The following is a 19,391-nucleotide window of genomic DNA, read 5'->3' as shown; positions in this document are numbered from 1 at the left end:
ATGAGTCTATATAATATATTAGTTTCACCTGTTATGGAAATTTTACATTTAGATGTGTTTCTTTTGCTTTTGTATGGGTACAACTTTTATTAACGATGAAGATTCATTTTTACTCATAAGCATTTAAAAGAATATAATCAAAGGCACATTATTAAAGATATAAAACTAAGTTTTTATAAATGTATGAGTTAGAACAAGGCTTGCAGGAACAATATGTTCTAAGAAGAACTAAGTAGCAAGTGACCTTTGTACTCCAAATGTGAAGACTATGTGTGTGTGTGCAGCTTTGATCGAACTAAAGATAGACAAGATGTGTGAACAAGAGCAGCAGCAAACAACAGGAATCTTTTGCAGACATGACGTTGCTCAGACCAGTTAGAATTTGGATTGGACATGAGCTAATGAGCTAAGACATCTCCATTTAAGGTAACAAAGGATTTTTTTACGCAGGGTGTGTTAGGGTATATAACCTTGGCGAAAGGGACTAGCCTTCGCCTTCTCATGTCAGATGCTCTCTGCGTGAGAATGCCATAGACCTTCTCATATCAGACGCTGTCTGTGTGGGAACGTCTTATTTCATGCATGAAATAAAATACTTTGTTTAATCTTTTGAGAATCGACTTTGTCTCCTTCATCCAGGTTTTTGAATATTGATAAATTTCCACAACAAATGGCGACGAGGATGCGATTGCAATACCGATGATCGTTGTGAGGGGAACAATTGACTGATCATCCCGAGAGAATACTCTACGGCTCAAAATCCTCAATGTTAAGGAAAGAGAATTGTTCAACTCCTCACGACGACCTAGGTGGACGCAATTCCAAGATTAAAGAACTCACAGACAGTGAGACTCACAAGACGGTGAGAGGAAATTTCTTATGTAACAAATAAGACAAATTTTGTTGATTGATATTTGCGTATTGAATATTTTTTCCTAAAGAGTCACGTTTGGGATAGACCTGATAGCAAGTTCCCAAACAGGTCCGGGATAAGACCACAAAGCGTATTAAAGTTTCGCCTAAAAGAGTCACGTTTTGGGATAAGCCTAGTAAATTCCCAAAACACCAGACATATGTTGTCTGGGAAAGACCTACATTGACGAATTTAGGCAATTTTGAAAGACCTGCATCGACGGATGAAGGCAAGGCGTGGGGTGGCTGCGCCAGGGAAAATTTAATACGTAGAGGAGAGCGTGGGTGACTGCGCGAGGAAAATTGATAGGTAAATATAAAGTAATAAAAGAATAAATAAAAATACGCAAATATAAATTAACAAAACAAAATTAATTAATATAGGGAAATTGAACAAACAAAATTGTAAAAGTAAAAATGGGTAATGAAAATTCAAAAAGGAAAGATGAAGAACATGTTGATTTCTCGAAGGGTTCATACAAATTAATGGACAAAGCTATAGGAATTTGGTATCATGAATAGGTGCCGTATTTAAAAGAAAATTATGGGTTCAATGGGGGTTTAAGTATGTCACATTTGACAAAAACAAAAGCAAAATTGGTCTACTCACGTTGTCAAGAGGAAAGACAAGACACAGAGAAACGCATTATGCAATCTTAAAAATGACGTATCTTTGAAAAATGACTGCTCTGACATTGTTTCTTCTTCTCCCTATTATGGCGATTTTTGTTTTGTTTTGTTTTTGTTTTGTGAGAATAAGAGAGGAGGACAGGACGCATCCGGCTCATCTTCCAACTCCTCGCAATCCTAACCAGATTCCAGCCGAGGCAGAAGGACGGGGTCACGCAGTTCCTAACGCACCACACAAACAACCACCACTGCTCTGCAACCCTCCAGAAAATGAAAGTAAAGACTTTGTTCTTGGATGTATTGGACAGTGACATTTCAAAAGCAATTCAAAAGAGCTGTGTCGGATGGCAACTGGCCTCCACAGTAGAAATGAGACAACACGCAAGACATCATGAAAGTGCAGCGGAAAATCAACGCAGCCAAGCAAGACAAAGACCTCATGTTGGCCCTGGTGACAATGCAAGGTGTGTATATGGGCAACAACAACTCCAACCATCACCAAACGAACCAGAGAGGCAAGGGCAGAGGAAGAGGAGAGGACGTGGTCGGGGAAAAGGACGAAACTGTCAACCATTTCAACAACAACGCAAAGAGCCCTATGACAAATGTTTTAATTGTGGACGAAAAGGACATTGGCGTTATGAATGCCCACACGGCGAAGGCGGGGATCAGGCGGATTGAAAGGAGGAGGAGGGGGTGAGCGACGGGGTTCCTGTCTCTCCAGCTGATGAGTATAATTTACCTTTATTTTCTGATTTCTGCTCTATGCAATGAAGACTTGCTTGCTAGGGTTTTCTATAAGACTCATATTTCTTTACCCTTGATAGAAATGAATGTTAATGACGCATCTTTGCTATTTCTGCTTTGACACGGGAGCTTCCAATTTTGTAATTAAAGCCACAGAGTTTGAAAAACCAATTCCACTCTCTGGTAAGACGACTTCTTGCAGAGGTGCAACTGGTCATGTGGCCATAGAACCATATTCGAAAACCCTTGAGTGTTCAATTGAAGGGGAAAAATAAAATAATAATGTGCATTGTTTTTTAATTACTAAGTTATGCCCAGTGAATTTAATGGGAAGGGATTTACTTTGTAAGTAGGGTGTTTTTTGTTTACTGTGGTGATCAGGGCTTATCAGCTGACATGAGAATGACGCATGAAACTGAAAGCACAGAGGATTTTTCTCTGTTTGTATATGAATGGCAAATTTCTGACACATGTCTGACCACAAAGCGGCTCATGACAGAGTGTTGCCATCTTCTGAATCTATGAGAGACTCAGATTTACATTGCACTTCTCATGTAAGCACTGATCATGATGATGAATATGCGCAGCAATGATTTAATGTTGACATAGAAATTGTGACGACTGACTATGTGTATTGGACTGACCAATGGTGTTTTGAATGTGAAATTGACTGACAAACAGACAGTGTTTTATGACATGGAAAATGCACAAGCCTCATATCGCTGGCCAAACCAGTGAAGGCTGAATGGCGTGACGCGGGTCCCTTCATGGCCAGGTGCCATGAACTGACCGACTGGGTCATAATAGATCAAAAAAAAAGAATGATCTGCCAAAATGAAGGTACCAAAAACAGCCATGTCATGGGACACTGAGAAGTTTGAGAGCAGTCACAGTGTTGGAAGAGGAAGTGAAACTAAACAGACTGAGTTTAACACAACTCCCTGTCATAACAGACGGGTTGGAGAGAGTTTCCAAAATGTTTATGGGCTACTGATAAAAAATGATGTCTGATTGCAGATTGTGAGCCGATTCAAAAAAAAGCCTAAATCTGAAAATAGGCAAAATAAAATGCAGTATCCACTAAAAAGGAAGTGGCAGTTTGTAAGTGCCAGGCTCATACTTCGGGTAGTGATGACGTTTCTAAGGAAAACAGGGTGTCAGAGTTTAGCAGCGAAGGCTGCAGCTCGACTTCCTGTTCAGATAACCATAGCAATACAGCTGAATGAGGAACTAGGTGACAGAAGCGATGAAACAACACGCTTCTGCCTATGATAAAGAGAGATTTACAAGGCAGGCCGTGAATATGAAAATGGACAATGGGGCCCCAGCTAATAATAATAAACCATGTTTACCTTCTCATTTTCTTTCAGGTATATGCAAGTTTGATGCATGGATTGGACCATGTCTCAAAAGGGAGGATGTTTACTATTATGCAAAATAACTGATTTACCAAAGTTTTTTTTCCACAGTGGCAGCAGATTTTTGCAGCAGATGTTTGATTTGTGGTATTAACAAGGTTGGGGAGGGGTCAGGCAATGAGACAGGGGGGCATCCCAGGCCGCAGAGACCATTCTCAAATGTAATGCTCGATTATATTGAATTATCAAAATCTGACAAAAAGAGATACTGCATAGTGGCAGTCGACATGTTTTCAGAATGGGTAGAAGCCATGCCAACAACAAAGGCAGATTAAAAAAGGAATGGCAAAACTATTCCTACAAGAAATTATCCCACCATGGGAATTTCAAATCCTGAAAAATTATTAAGTGGCAATGGTTCACATTTTGTAAACAGTGCAATTTTAGGTTGAAGCATTCCTGGGTACATCCGGAATCAGGAGGAACTAACTTACATGAGAATGAGAAAGATGGACTGGGAGGCACGAAATCCTCGAACATTGCCTGACACCACTATTTGTGAGCATGACATGTTGCAATGTTGTGTTGAGCTGGATAAGGTGTTCTGTAATATCTCAAAACAGGTCCAGGCAGCAGTTCCAGAGCCAGCTGAGACGGCCCTGCACAGCTTCCGGCGAGGAGAGTTCGTGTTGATAAAGGATCTGAGACGAAAGCATTGGAAGGCGAAAAGGTGACAGGGACCATTCCAGGTTTTGCTGACAACTCAAAATGCGGTGAAAGTCGAGAAGCATCAGCTCATGCGGTAGCTGCAACGGAAGAAGAATCCCACTCAAAGCTAACGAGTGCCAAACAGAGATCAGACTAACCAGAGACGTGTCATCCCGTAGGTTACCAATTTGAAAACCACCGTCACTGGAGAGCAGACGAATCAATAGTAAGAGACGATTGTGCAATTTCAGGAGTGGTCAGGACTGTATCAAGGACTTTGTGGAACTTTAACGGCGTGGGCATTGAAATAACCTGTCTGATCATATCAACTAGACCTGCCCTGAGACCAAAAATACATCGAGAAACGGGACTGATATCGTCCAAACAAGAACATTTTCTCGCCTGACAAGGTTGTAATGTGTGGCAATAGGTCACTAAATCTTATCCTCTTAATTAGTGTGGCTGTAAGCCTAGCACGAGATGATAGCATATAGAGGTGAAAATGACAAAGGGAAAATGGGGTAAGACCATGTATTTTTGTAAGGATCCAGGTCAAGGGCAATATGTGTACGGAGGTAATCAGGATGCTATCAGAGAGGGTCTATTGACCAAGGCGGGGTATGTCTCACTTCAGGGTGATTAAATTAGAATATTAGAGTGATGCCAGAGTTTTTGGAATTAGAAGAAATCACTGAAAATTTAGGAGAATTAATAGGGTTAATTCCATGTGCTATGTAGAAATTACTGAATGTGAAAATTCTGTAGAAATCAAATCAATATCTCCAAAGAAAGTCAAAAGTCAGAACCCATCAGAACACAGCACTAGAGACTTTGACAATGTATGGGCAGTGAAACCACAATTAGGCGACGTATGTTTATGTAAATTAGGGACCCAACAAGGGGCAATAATGGTTGGTACAGCACACTGTAAAACCACGATAATCATGAATAATAACAAATGTATAACATATTATTGGAAAATATGCAAAATGTTAGGAACCTCTTGTTGTTTTAATTTGACTGACGTCTATCAAAAAGTATCAGACATAATAGAACACATGAAAATGGCCGTAGCTACTCCAGATGAAATGTCATCTTTACTAGATAATTGGTTCTTGGGCCTGCAGGGGTGGACGAAATTGTTAATAAGTACCATTATGCCAATCGGATGTTTCATTTTGATTTTTCTTTTGATGATTCCATGTTTAATGAATTGTATTTCTAGAATCACTGCTAAGGCAGTGACTGCCACAATGGTGAGAATGAGTCCAGGGGAATACACAACAGTGATAAGTAGAGCACCAGAGGTGAAGTTAATGTGTCAGTGGCTGATGATGATGAGGATTATGAGAACAAGAGCGAACATGAGTTTGACTAGGAAATTAAGTAACCATGGAAAAATTTACCTGTTGTGAATTACTATGATTATGGAAGAGTAAATGTAAAATTGTGTGTATGTTCTTTGAATGAACATATGGGGGATTGTTATGGAAATTTTACATTTAGATGTGTTTCTTTTGCTTTTGTATGGGTACAACTTTTATTAACGATGAAGATTCATTTTTACTCATAAGCATTTAAAAGAATATAATCAAAGGCACATTATTAAAGATATAAAACTAAGTTTTTATAAATGTATGAGTTAGAACAAGGCTTGCAGGAACAATATGTTCTAAGAAGAACTAAGTAGCAAGTGACCTTTGTACTCCAAATGTGAAGACTATGTGTGTGTGTGCAGCTTTGATCGAACTAAAGATAGACAAGATGTGTGAACAAGAGCAGCAGCAAACAACAGGAATCTTTTGCAGACATGACGTTGCTCAGACCAGTTAGAATTTGGGTTGGACATGAGCTAATGAGCTAAGACATCTCCATTTAAGGTAACAAAGGATTTTTTTACGCAGGGTGTGTTAGGGTATATAACCTTGGCGAAAGGGACTAGCCTTCGCCTTCTCATGTCAGATGCTCTCTGCGTGAGAATGCCATAGACCTTCTCATATCAGACGCTGTCTGTGTGGGAACGTCTTATTTCATGCATGAAATAAAATACTTTGTTTAATCTTTTGAGAATCGACTTTGTCTCCTTCATCCAGGTTTTTGAATATTGATAAATTTCCACAACACACCTTTTAAGTTGAATTACTGAAATAAATGAACTTTTGCACCATATTACATTTTTTTGAGTTTCACCTGTATAACAATAATGTAATATAATAATTTACATTTATTAATTTAACAGATGCTTTTGTTCACAGCACTTACAAATGAGGAAAACAAAAAAACAATTAATCTAATTTAATGTATTATAAACGTTATAATATATAACAATATAATGTATTACATTTATTCTTTTAGCAGATGTTTTTATTCAAAGCTACTTACAAATTAAAAACACAAAAAAGCTATTAATCATCTAATAACTTAACATAACATATGTCATATAATATACGGTAATATAATTAGTGCTGTCAAATCGATTAATCACAATTAATCACATCTAACATAAAAGTTTGTGTTTATATAAAATATGTGTGTATATATTATTATATTTTTAAAAAACGGTATATTATACTGTACATGTGTGTGTGTGTGACAGTGGGTGTATACACACTGTCTCTACATACACATATATATTATATAAACAAAAATATTCAGTCAGTCAGGAATTTATCAGTGTTTGTCAAAACACAAATATTTAAATTACACAATTCTTTAGATTTTTACTATGTATTTTATTCATTATATATTTAATTCTGACCATAGCATAAAAGTGTCAGCTAGTGTCCAGCATAACACGACTGACCTGTGTTCACTAAATATGGAGTTCTCCAGAACTATTTTCTCCAGCAGTTCGATGAGCTCGTTGGGCAGATCTGCCGTCATGAACGCCTTCACCGTCACAGACACTTCCTCGGGATCCTGCGTCTCCGGTAGAGCGGTCTGAACCACCTGTGCACACAATCCTCATCATACACACACCTTTGCTCTTTTAAAGGGATAGTTCACCCAAAAATTTTAATTCTGTCAGTAATTACTCTCCCTCATTTTGTAATGCAAAGCATGCTGGGAACTAGAAATCTGTTGTAAATATATACTGTATAATATGTCAACACACATTCACATTTATATCAGAACACGTATGTGCAATATATGTACGGTAAACAATAAAGGATACTTTATTGTGAATAAATACTTATAATGTTAGTCAAATTTTCTTCCACTTAAAACAGTCCAAATGTAGTTTTTCATGAGTAGGGAGGATATTTTGAGTCGTAAATGTTATAATTTTTCACACAGTACATCAAACTCTCTTTTAAATGTCATGGAAAATCATGTATTTTATGATATGTGAATAACTTTGTGAATATTACATGTAATGCTATTTTTGTCTTCATTTGTAAATACTTTATATGTATCAATATATAGCCATACATGGTCAATGCATATAGTACAGTATAAAAGCACTAGTTTCCCATATATGGAAATGTATTATGTAATATTATATTTTGCAGTTTTTTGCCATATATGTGACCCTGGACCACAAAACCAGTCACATAGGTCACAATTTTGAAATTGAGATTTATACATCATATGAAAGCTGAATAAATAAGCTTTCCATTGATGTGTGGTTTGTTAGGATAGGACAATATTTGAAAATCTGGAATCTGAGGAGCAAAAAAATGTAAACATTGAGAAAATCTCCTTTAAAGTTGTGCATTTATGTTCACGATTGTGCTGCATTCACTCACAAAAATACATGTTTTATATATTTACGGTAGGACATTTACTAAATATCTTCATGGAACATGATCTTAATATCCTAATGATTTTTGGCATAAAAGAAAAATTTATAATTTTGACCCATACAATGTATTGTTGGCTATTGCCACAGATATACCCGTGCGGCTCCAGACTGGGTTTGAGATCCAGGGTCACATATATGGAAATGTATTATGTAATATATCGCATTATATTTTGCAGTTTATTCCCGTATTGTTGTTCATAGATGTGATGTTTGCAGATGTCGGGACTCTTGCCTGATCGATCAGTGGCCGTCTGTACGGGTTCGTCTCCTGCAAAACCTCCGCCCACAGATCCGGATCTCTCCGGCGCACCAGGTACCGAGACTCGCTTTTAAACAAGGAGTTTTCATTGCACACCTACAAGAGAGTTATGCATTATGAGTTATGCATGCGACTGCACTGTATTCTTCGTTGGCGGAAACACATTACAAGTAACTCGAGTTACGTAATCAGATTATGTTTAAGTAACTAGTAAAGTAATGCATTACTTTTCTTAAAGGTACACTGTAGTTTTATTAGCTAAAATCAATGTCTTCTTTATTCATAAATATGTCCTCATTGGTGTAAAATTACCTCTGCCAATGATCTGACTTATCCTCGTAAGCGGAGAATTGATTATCTTTATTTACAGGTGAAACTGGAAAAATTTGAATATCATGCAAAAGTTCATTTATTTCAGTAATTCAACTTAAAAGGTGAAACTAATATATTCTACAGACTCATTACATGCAAAGTGAGATATTTCAAGCCTTTATTTGTTATAATTTTGATGATTATGGCTTACAGCTTATGAAAACCTTTTCACAATATTCAAAAAAAAATATTTGGGGTTTTCATAATCATCAAAATTATAACAAATAAAGGCTTGAAATATCTCACTTTGCATGTAATGAGTCTGTAGAATATATTAGTTTCACCTTTTAAGTTGAATTACTGAAATAAATGAAATTTTGCACCATATAAAAAATGTTCACGTTTTTTTGTCTTTTTTTTTTTTGTCGTTCCGCCATTTTGAAAAACTATAATAGCAGAGAGGGACAAAAAGCCTACATCAACGCGTATCCACAACGCGTTTTCGTTCAGAGCCAGCGTCACGTGACTGAAACCAGGTCAAGGAGATCAGCGAGAGGCGCTTCACTGTCCCGGCTGCACTGCACGGTACTTCATAACGCAGGATCATATATGCCGAGCCACAGGAGATGCTTTTACAGTCTGTGATTCACTGCAACATTCGTTTGTTCGTTGCGTGTCAAGCTGCAGTTTGTTTGAAATAACGAACCTCATCACCCGAAAGAAAACTCGATGAACTGCTATTGGAAGATATGTTGTCATCGCTTCTTGGTACATAATGGCTACCGTAGTTGCAACACGCATTTGTTACAACCACCATTGGCTAGCAAGCCATCTCCTGCTGTTAGCATTGCATTGACTCCCATTCATTTTGGCGTCACTTTGACAGCGAATAACTTTACATCTGAGGCGTTTAGAGACTCCATTTGTCCATTATTTATTTCTAAAGAAACACGACAATGTATAAAAAGCTCCATTACCTTGTGTCTTACGTTATGGCCCCGTAGAAGCCGTTTTTGTAAAAATAGGCTAACGATTGCGTCATAACCACTCGACTCTCTGTCGCACAGTCGAGAAATTACCGTATAGCGGAGAAGCTCACGGGCAATCGGGGGGACGTGGAGGCATAAAGTCCGATAAAGTCAAGGAGAGTGACAGAGAGTGATAAAGTTGCTCCCGCTGCTAGCTCATGGACAGCTAATGCTCACGCTCTCCGTCTCTGAGAGATTCGGAAGGGAATGATTCAGATTCTCTCGGCACAGCGACTAGAAGACTGACAGCTGTCAGACAGGCTCACGTCAAGCTCAGTTTGAGCCTGCGCAGTTCGCCTGGCGATCAGGAAGTGATGCTTCTAATTGACTTCACTTTTCTCTGTTGAAACCTATGGGGTCGCTGTGTCCAGTTTATATACTGTCTATGGAAAAAGCGAGGCGCTAGAGAGCACTATTTGTTTGAATACAAAATACAACACAGTGTACCTTTAAAAAATAACTAAGTAACGCAATTGCCCTACGGCTAAGCCACGCCCCCTCCACTCACTCGGACACACAGTCCACACTCGGCTACAGGCGCTATGGCCGCGGTCACAGTAGGACACATTTCACAGGAGGCAATTGATGATTTATGGAGACAGAAAGATTATATATCATCTCGAAGTCACCAAAAGGGCCGTAACTATGCATTGGAGGGTTATATTAATAATTTTATTGTTGAGAAGGTCGATGAAAAGCTTCAGCTCCAGGCAAAAATTTACAGGTCAGTGTAAACGTGATAAACCGCAAAAAAAAAAAAAAAAAAGTTGCCCAGTTGTTTTGGTAGACAGTTGTCTAAAATGTTGTGCATCAATCTGTAATTAATGGTTGATGATCAAATTAAATATGTACAGGTCTAAGTTGTGTTTCCAGGACAAGCCTTTTGACCATCTTTACCGAGAGTAGCGTTAGCCGACCTCTCCGCTAGTGCTACAGTATTTACATGAATCATTCAGCACAACATTGCTAACATTTGTTATCTGGGTTATTTACAGATACGCTAATGAAGCTAAGTGACATGATCAACGCAGCTAGAAGCTAACGTTACCGCTTTCTAATGTTAGCCTAACGTTACGTTAGAGATGTTAAAGATAACGCTCAAATACGTTGTTGACTTTCCTTTAGGGTTGCCACCCGTCCCTTAAAATACGGAATCGTCCCGTATTTACAAGTAAGATGATGCGTCCCGTATCAAATCAATAAGGGACGCGATTTGTCCCGTATTTTACATTAGGCCCACATATAGTTGAATAAAAACATAAGGATTTTGCAGTATGGATAATACTAATAGCAAATATAAAGAAATCAATTTCGTAGTAGAGAAGCTCATTGCGTGATTGCATTTTAGCGTCTTTGTTTCTATAGCGACTGAGTCTCGTGAACATGCGCTGTAAACCTGCACGTTTTTTAACCCCTCGTGCGCTGTTCGGGTCTTTGACCCCAAATGACGTTTGCCGAAATAAATAAATAAATGATCTTTGTCTAAATGATGTGAGACTTTGCACGGTTGACAACACTTTCTAGATCTACAAAAAATTTAAATCAATTTGAATAATGTCTGTTTTTTATGTTAGTGTGGGGGGAAAAAAGTCACACTTGTGTTGTTTCAACAAAATGTCATTTTGAAACAACATAATAGGGTTTTTTTTAGGATTTATAGTTTTAGGAGGATTTATTTTATATTTTTTAATTTAGGCTATATAAATAAATAAATAAATATTTTTTATACAAAAACAGTAAAAAAAAAAAAAGTAAAATTCACTTTATAAAAGACCCAGATTTCTAACGTTCATGGATATGGATAATTTGACATGGTTTAGGGTAAGATTTTTGCCCATCTTTTGGAAAATGCCGTTTTAAAAGTAAAGAAATTATCACTTTAGTCGATGGCTGCAGAGCTACACCATTTGCTATTTGACTAAAATACATATTTTCACTAGTTTTTAGTTGGATTCATATCTACATATTATGAAATCACAATTATAACAATAAAAATGACTTTGTCTAAGTTGAGCATTTTTCCTCAAACATTTTTTACCTCCTCAAATCCTCAAAATCAGAAACAACGCAAAACACACATAAACAGTGGCAAAGTGGCAGACTACAGATGATATATAAAAAAAGATGTTTGAAATTGGAAAAAGTCGAAAAGCTCTATAGGGGGGCGGGGGGGGGGGGGGTGAATGGGTGTCCCTTATTTTGCCACACTGAAGGTGGCAACCCTACTTTCCTTAGAACAGACGTAGACATCCTTGTTTAATTGATCCACGTTTAGTTGGTGTCGTGGTCTCATAACTTAATCCAGAGCAGACGCTGATCTCGGCTGAGATGTGGCTTGGGAAAGGGTCGTCGCCCAGTCTCTCGGGATACGTGTGTCGGAGTCACATGTCCCCCATGCACACCGTTTGACCATTTTACACTTACAATGACAAGAAAAAACATAAAAACGAATGAAAACTGACTAACTGCAATGCATTTAAAATGGACGTGGAAGCAGAGAATGTCCGAGTGTATTGGGTTAGCTATGCGCACTGTGATTGGCTCATCGCGTTTGGAGGCGTGGCTTAGCCATAGGTCAATTAGTTACTTTTTAAGGGAGTAATGCAATATTGTAATGCATTACTTTAGAAAGTAACTTTCCCCAACACTGATTATAAAGGACATTAGAAGTTTGCTGCTGGATGGATGTGAACCTGTATGAGCTCCAGGTCACACTGTCCTCTCTCGTAGCACACAAACGCCAGGTGCGGGTCTCTCTTCTCGCAGTACCGGCCCACGCTGGCGCTGTCGTAGTGCAGGTTCTCCCGGAGGAAGCGCTCAGGACTGTTGTTACTGTCGATGTAGATCTTCATCAAGGCATTGTGGGTAGCGGGCTCTTCACAGCCGTCCTGAACTCGAGATTCCAGCCAGGACAAGAGCAGCTTCAGGCTGGAGACAACGAGCACAGAGACACGGATCAATATATTTTTTATTAAATATACACGTTTTTTTTTTCATTCTGATGATTGTGATGATTTTGATATCTGAAATAAGAGTCATTGTTAACTCTTAAATGCATGATTTCATATATAATTTTTTATTTTAGATAAAGTCAATACATTTTATATTAATAAATAACTTTTTTATTTTAGATATATTACATTCATTTTATATTAATATTTTAAAAAAAATTTTTAGATATAGTCAGTGTATTCATTTTATATTCATATTTACATTTTTTATTTTACATAGAGTAGATTCACTTTATATTAATATATAAAATTTTATGTTTTAGAAATAGCAGATTAATTTAATATTAATATATTTTTATTTCATTTTACATATAGTAGCCTAAATTCATTTTATATTAATATATTTTTATTTTAGATATAGTGGATTAATTTTATATTAAAATAATTCGTTTTAGATATAGTGGATTAATTGTATATTAAAATATATTTTGTTATGTTTTAGAAATAGCAGATTAATTTGATATTAATACATTTTTATTTTAGATACAGCAGATTCATTTTATATTAATATATACATTTTATTTATGGTAGATTTGGATCTTAAATAGTAGATTCAGAGTATTTAATGCAAGAAATACTGTAAATATATCTATCAAAAAATAATGAAGGGATGTTTTTCATTTGTGAGTTGTGATCAAATATTTATGACACATTGAATAGTTACAATATAGTAAATTTTATTGGTAATATATTTTCAAATTATCTAAATACTAAATTTAAATACTATTTAACTGATAATTATATGTTAAATACATATATGATGTTATGTTATATTATATTTAATATATTATAAATATTCTTAAATATCATAATATGCAATGCATCTAATGACTTTTTACATAAACTGCTACAAAAATGTATTTTTCATGTGAAAACGCATGTTTTAATCTTGAAGAGAGGAAGGATTGACAGGTTGTACCGGTTTCTTTTCTCCACTTCCTCCACCAGCTGGTCGGTGCTGAAGTCTCCTCGCACGGCCAGGATCAGACCCTTGATGGTGTCCTCGGAGCAGTCGACGTCCAGCAGACCCCCGACCACCACCGGCAGCCGGCTGGGGTTCACCTGCACACGAGCTCCGCACAGTTAATCGCACTGACACCGCACACACCATTTGCCAAAGTCTGACATTATTTAATGCGCAGCTTGTCAGTGCAGCGGCTGATCGGTAGTAAATACTGCTCCATCTGAACACCAGAGTCTCACACACACACACACACACCACATATCCATCTGAACACCAGAGGGCGACTCACACACACACACCACAGATCCATCTGAACACCAGAGGGCGACTCACACACACACACACCACAGATCCATCTGAACACCAGAGGGCGACTCACACACACACACACCACATATCCATCTGAACACCAGAGGGCGACTCACACACACACACACCACATATCCATCTGAACACCAGAGGGCGACTCACACACACACACACACCACATATCCATCTGAACACCAGAGGGCGACACACACACACACACACACCACATATCCATCTGAACACCAGAGGGCGACACACACACACACACACACCACATATCCATCTGAACACCAGAGGGCGACTCACACACACACACACACCACATATCCATCTGAACACCAGAGGGCGACACACACACACACACACACCACATATCCATCTGAACACCAGAGGGCGACTCACACACACACACACCACAGATCCATCTGAACACCAGAGGGCGACTCACACACACACACACCACATATCCATCTGAACACCAGAGGGCGACTCACACACACACACACCACATATCCATCTGAACACCAGAGGGCGACACACACACACACACACACCACAGATCCATCTGAACACCAGAGGGCGACTCACACACACACACACCACAGATCCATCTGAACACCAGAGGGCGACTCACACACACACACACCACATATCCATCTGAACACCAGAGGGCGACTCACACACACACACACCACATATCCATCTGAACACCAGAGGGCGACTCACACACACACACACACCACATATCCATCTGAACACCAGAGGGCGACACACACACACACACACACCACATATCCATCTGAACACCAGAGGGCGACTCACACACACACACACACCACATATCCATCTGAACACCAGAGGGCGACACACACACACACACACACCACATATCCATCTGAACACCAGAGGGCGACACACACACACACACACACCACATATCCATCTGAACACCAGAGGGCGACACACACACACACACACACCACATATCCATCTGAACACCAGAGGGCGACTCACACACACACACACACCACATATCCATCTGAACACCAGAGGGCGACACACACACACACACACCACATATCCATCTGAACACCAGAGGGCATCTCACACACACACACACACACCACATATCCATCTGAACACCAGAGGGCGACACACACACACACACACACCACATATCCATCTGAACACCAGAGGGCGACTCACACACACACACACACACACACACACACACACACACACGCACACACCACATATCCATCTGAACACCAGAGGGCATCTCACACACACACACACACACACACACACACACACACACACACGCCACATATCCATCTGAACACCAGAGGGCATCTCACACACACACACACACACACACACACATGCCACATATCCATCTGAACACCAGAGGGCATCTCACACACACACACACACACACACGCCACATATCCATCTGAACACCAGAGGGCGTCTCACACACACACGTCACATATCCATCTGAACACCAGAGGGCATCTCACACACACTCACACGCCACATATCCATCTGAACACCAGAGGGCATCTCACACACACACACACACACACACACACACACACACACACACACACACACACATGCCACATATCCATCTAAACACCAGAGGGCATCTCACACACACACACACACACACACACACACACACACATGCCACATATCCATCTGAACACCAGAGGGCATCTCACACACACACACACACACACACACATGCCACATATCCATCTGAACACCAGAGGGCATCTCACACACACACACACACACACACACATGCCACATATCCATCTGAACACCAGAGGGCATCTCACACACACACACACACACACATGCCACATATCCATCTGAACACCAGAGGGCATCTCACACACACACACACACACATATCCATCTGAACACAAGAGGGCATCTCTCACACACACACACACACACACGCCACATATCCATCTGAACACCAGAGGGCGTCTCACACACACACACACACACACACACACACACCACATATCCCTCTGAACACCAGAGGGCGTCTCACACACACACGCCACATATGCCCCGCCGCAGAAGTACGATAACACACATCAGGAAACCCCTATCGCTGAATATGGGAAAAAAACAGAAGATTGAAACGCTTTGATTGAACATGACTAATAAACACACGACTGCCTTATTCTGTGTGAGAAGCGCATCATCTCGCAGAAGCAGGAGCTCAGCTGTCCTTATGAAGTGAGTTTGGAGTGGAAGCGTGTTATTAAATATTTGCGATTTCAAAATCGCGATAAGCCAAACCGGTTTAAGTTCGATTACATGGAGATTGCGATTAATCGTGCAGCCCACATGTGGATATCTCAGACACATGATCATTGACGTGTGTGTGTGTGTGTGTGTGTGTGTGTGTGTGTGTGTGTGTGTGTGTGTGTGTGTGTGTGTGTGTGTGTGTGTGTGTGTGTGTGTGTGTGTGTGTGTTGCGTTCAGGACTTTGGCTGCACCTTCTGCACGTAGATCTCGATGTACTTCTGCAGGCTGTTGCGATACAGGTACAGAACCAGATCGTGGACGAAGTCGAAGCGGTCGCACACGATGATGAGAGGAAGCTGGTCGGTGAGCTTGGCCTCCTGTGCAACGACACACAGAAACACACACGTCAACACCTCATTAACAATTACAAACCAATATCTGACGCATCTCCATGCCTTCCCGTGCTTGACTGCATTTCCACTGTCAAGCAGAATTATAATGCATGGATTCAGTCACAGCAGTGTGAGTGTGAGACAATGCTTATAATAGAAGAGCAATGCATAAAGGGGAAACATAGCTAGTGTTATTAATTAATTATATTGTAAATGTAAGCAAATGTTGAATGATTTGCTATTGTTATTAATTTAATGAATTTAAACTGTTAATAATTCAATCAGAAAATGTAAATGTAAGCTAAATGTTTATTGTATTGTTATTATTCCAATAATTTAAATCAATTTTAAATAAATTGTTAATTGAATAAAAATTTGTAAACGTAAGCTAATGTTGAATGTTTATTTTATTTTTTATTATTCCAAAATTTCAATCAATTTTAAATAAATTGTTAATTGAAAAAAAATGTAATTCCAAGCTAATGATGAATGTTTTATTTTATTGTTATTAATTCAATTTTATTCAATTAATTAAAATATACTGTTGTTAATTAAATACATTTTAAAAAAATAAGCTAATGATGAATGTTTATTTCATTGTTATTAACTCAATTAATTCAAATACAATGTTAATATTTACTTTAAAAATTGTAAATGTAAGGTAATGTTGAATGTTTATTTTATTATTAATTAAATTAATAAAAATAAATTGTTAATTAAATTTAATAATGTAAATGTAAGCTAAAACATTTTTATTTATTTATTATTAATTCAATTAATTAATAAAAATAAATTGTTAATATTTATTTAAAAAAAGGTAAATGTAAGGTAATGTTGAATGTTTGTTTTGTTGTTATTAATAAAGCAATGATTTAAAATAAATAGTTAATTATTTGAATGAAAAAATTTAAATGTAAGTTTATCTTTCTTTGTTTTTATTTATAATGTTATTATTATTTTTATTACCATCCCTGTGAAATGTCTTCTGTCATTATTTTGATCATCTGAATGAATGCTTTTGTTAATATTGTGTAATATAATTGTCAGTAAAAGTCTCAGATATGAAGACCGACGCGCTGAACGAGTTTGAGCTCGTCATGCCGTGATGAGCTTCTCTCTCCTGTACCTTGAGGAAGTTCTTGACGCGCTCGGCGTCGTAGCAGTTGCTCTCGCGGCAGATGCGCTCCACCTCTTTGATCTGGCCCGTCTTACACGCCGCCTGAATGTATTTGAAATGCACATCTGGGTCTTGACTGAAGTTCACGATAGATCCCAGAAAATAAAACAGGCCTGAAAGAGACAAAAGAATATTTCAGCAAAACAACCTTTAAAGTGCCCCTATTATGCTATTCCTAATGTTGTTTTGACGTCTCCTACAATGTTTACATGCATCCAAGGTCAAAAAACACTTTTTCTCATAATATCCACTGCGGCATCAGCTCTTTTCTCACAGCGTCTGACAACAGTTTGATAAAGGATTCAGGTCTACACGGAGCACCCGAGGACCCGTACGGGTTCGGGTCTGTATTTTAAATGGCCAGCCGGGTCCCAATCTATTACTTCGGGTCCCGGGTCTGTTTAACATTGTGTGTAATACCCGAGTCGATCGGACTCGGAGAACACCCGGCCGGGATCATAGTCAGTCAGCTTGTGTGTTTTTTGTAAAATTAGGATAAGAAGAGTGTGAGCCTAGAAATACGGTTAAAATGATATGGTTTAGTGTGAATAATAATCATACAGTATTATACATGTTTGGTATCATTTGAAATGTCTCAGTGCGACTGGTCCAAATGTCTCATTCCCACAGAAGAAAACCAAAAGGTAATCAAGTTCTTGAGAGTTTAGAGATATCTTGCACATCGAGGAGGGGTGTGTCCTCCAGGCAAATGGCATTCTGCTCCCAAAAGGTGTAAACTCTGAATGCAAATTCCCATTGTTAGCAAATATTTCCATGTGAAAGAGGTTTCTGTCTCTGTCGGGGTATATAATGAAATGCAACAAGAGGCTCAGGGCGATTTGTAACTCAAATTAGCCCGTGATGCTGAGTGTATGCAAAACACTTCGTCAGGTTCGCATCTTCTCTCTTTATTACAGGGCATTCGATGTTTTGTATTTATTATCTTTGAACTGATTATGAAATTGGCATGGTACATTTACCTGACATAATAAATTGTTACATTTGATTTATTCCGACTGACTCTGAAATTGTTTTCCCGAGTAGATTAAACGGATTCGTATGTTACCGCAAGTTTTGCATCAGATTAGAGACGACTAATATTTGGCGCTAATCCAAGTGTACGTGTTTTGCAAAGACAAGAAGTATATTTCCATTTAGGGCAGCAAAAGTGCTGCTTGACCAACCTAAATCTGGGTGTGTCTCTGTTTTAATTTAATGTTACTTTAGATAACTGAAGTAAACTGAAGTAAACTGTTAAGTTAAAGGCACACTGTGTAGGAATGTCTCCCATCTAGCGGTGAAATAGTATTTTGCATTCAAACGAATAGTGCTCTCTAGCTCCTCGCTTTTTTAAATGCGTGTTGCAACTACGGTAGCCATTATGTACCAATAGGTTTCTGCTGGTTTCAGTCACGTGATGCTGGCTGTGAACGAAGGTAGGCTAGTGGCTAGTGGAGGTAGGCTAGTGCTTTTTGTCCCTCTCTGCTATTACAGTTTTTCAAGATGGCGGA

At 38.7% G+C, this 19,391-nt stretch overlaps 1 protein-coding gene across 2 annotated transcripts in view; it reads right to left on the bottom strand.

The window, feature by feature from the left end:
• The window catches only part of cltcl1 (clathrin, heavy chain-like 1), a 68,728-nt gene that overhangs the window by 21,970 nt on the left and 27,367 nt on the right, over positions 1-19,391 (bottom strand). For both annotated transcript variants that reach the window (XM_079636819.1, XM_079636820.1), the window contains exons 14-19: positions 17,830-17,993; positions 16,563-16,688; positions 13,690-13,832; positions 12,453-12,687; positions 8,393-8,515; positions 7,159-7,304 (exon numbers count right to left, since the gene is read on the bottom strand). In XM_079636819.1, coding sequence (XP_079492945.1) covers positions 7,159-7,304; positions 8,393-8,515; positions 12,453-12,687; positions 13,690-13,832; positions 16,563-16,688; positions 17,830-17,993 — 937 coding nt within the window. The remainder of the gene's footprint in view (positions 1-7,158; positions 7,305-8,392; positions 8,516-12,452; positions 12,688-13,689; positions 13,833-16,562; positions 16,689-17,829; positions 17,994-19,391) is intronic.

Source organism: Phoxinus phoxinus, assembly GCF_949152265.1.
Source record: "Phoxinus phoxinus genome assembly, chromosome: 15".
NCBI classification, from domain to species: Eukaryota; Metazoa; Chordata; class Actinopteri; order Cypriniformes; family Leuciscidae; genus Phoxinus; species Phoxinus phoxinus.
This window is presented reverse-complemented; position numbering and strand designations above follow the sequence as displayed.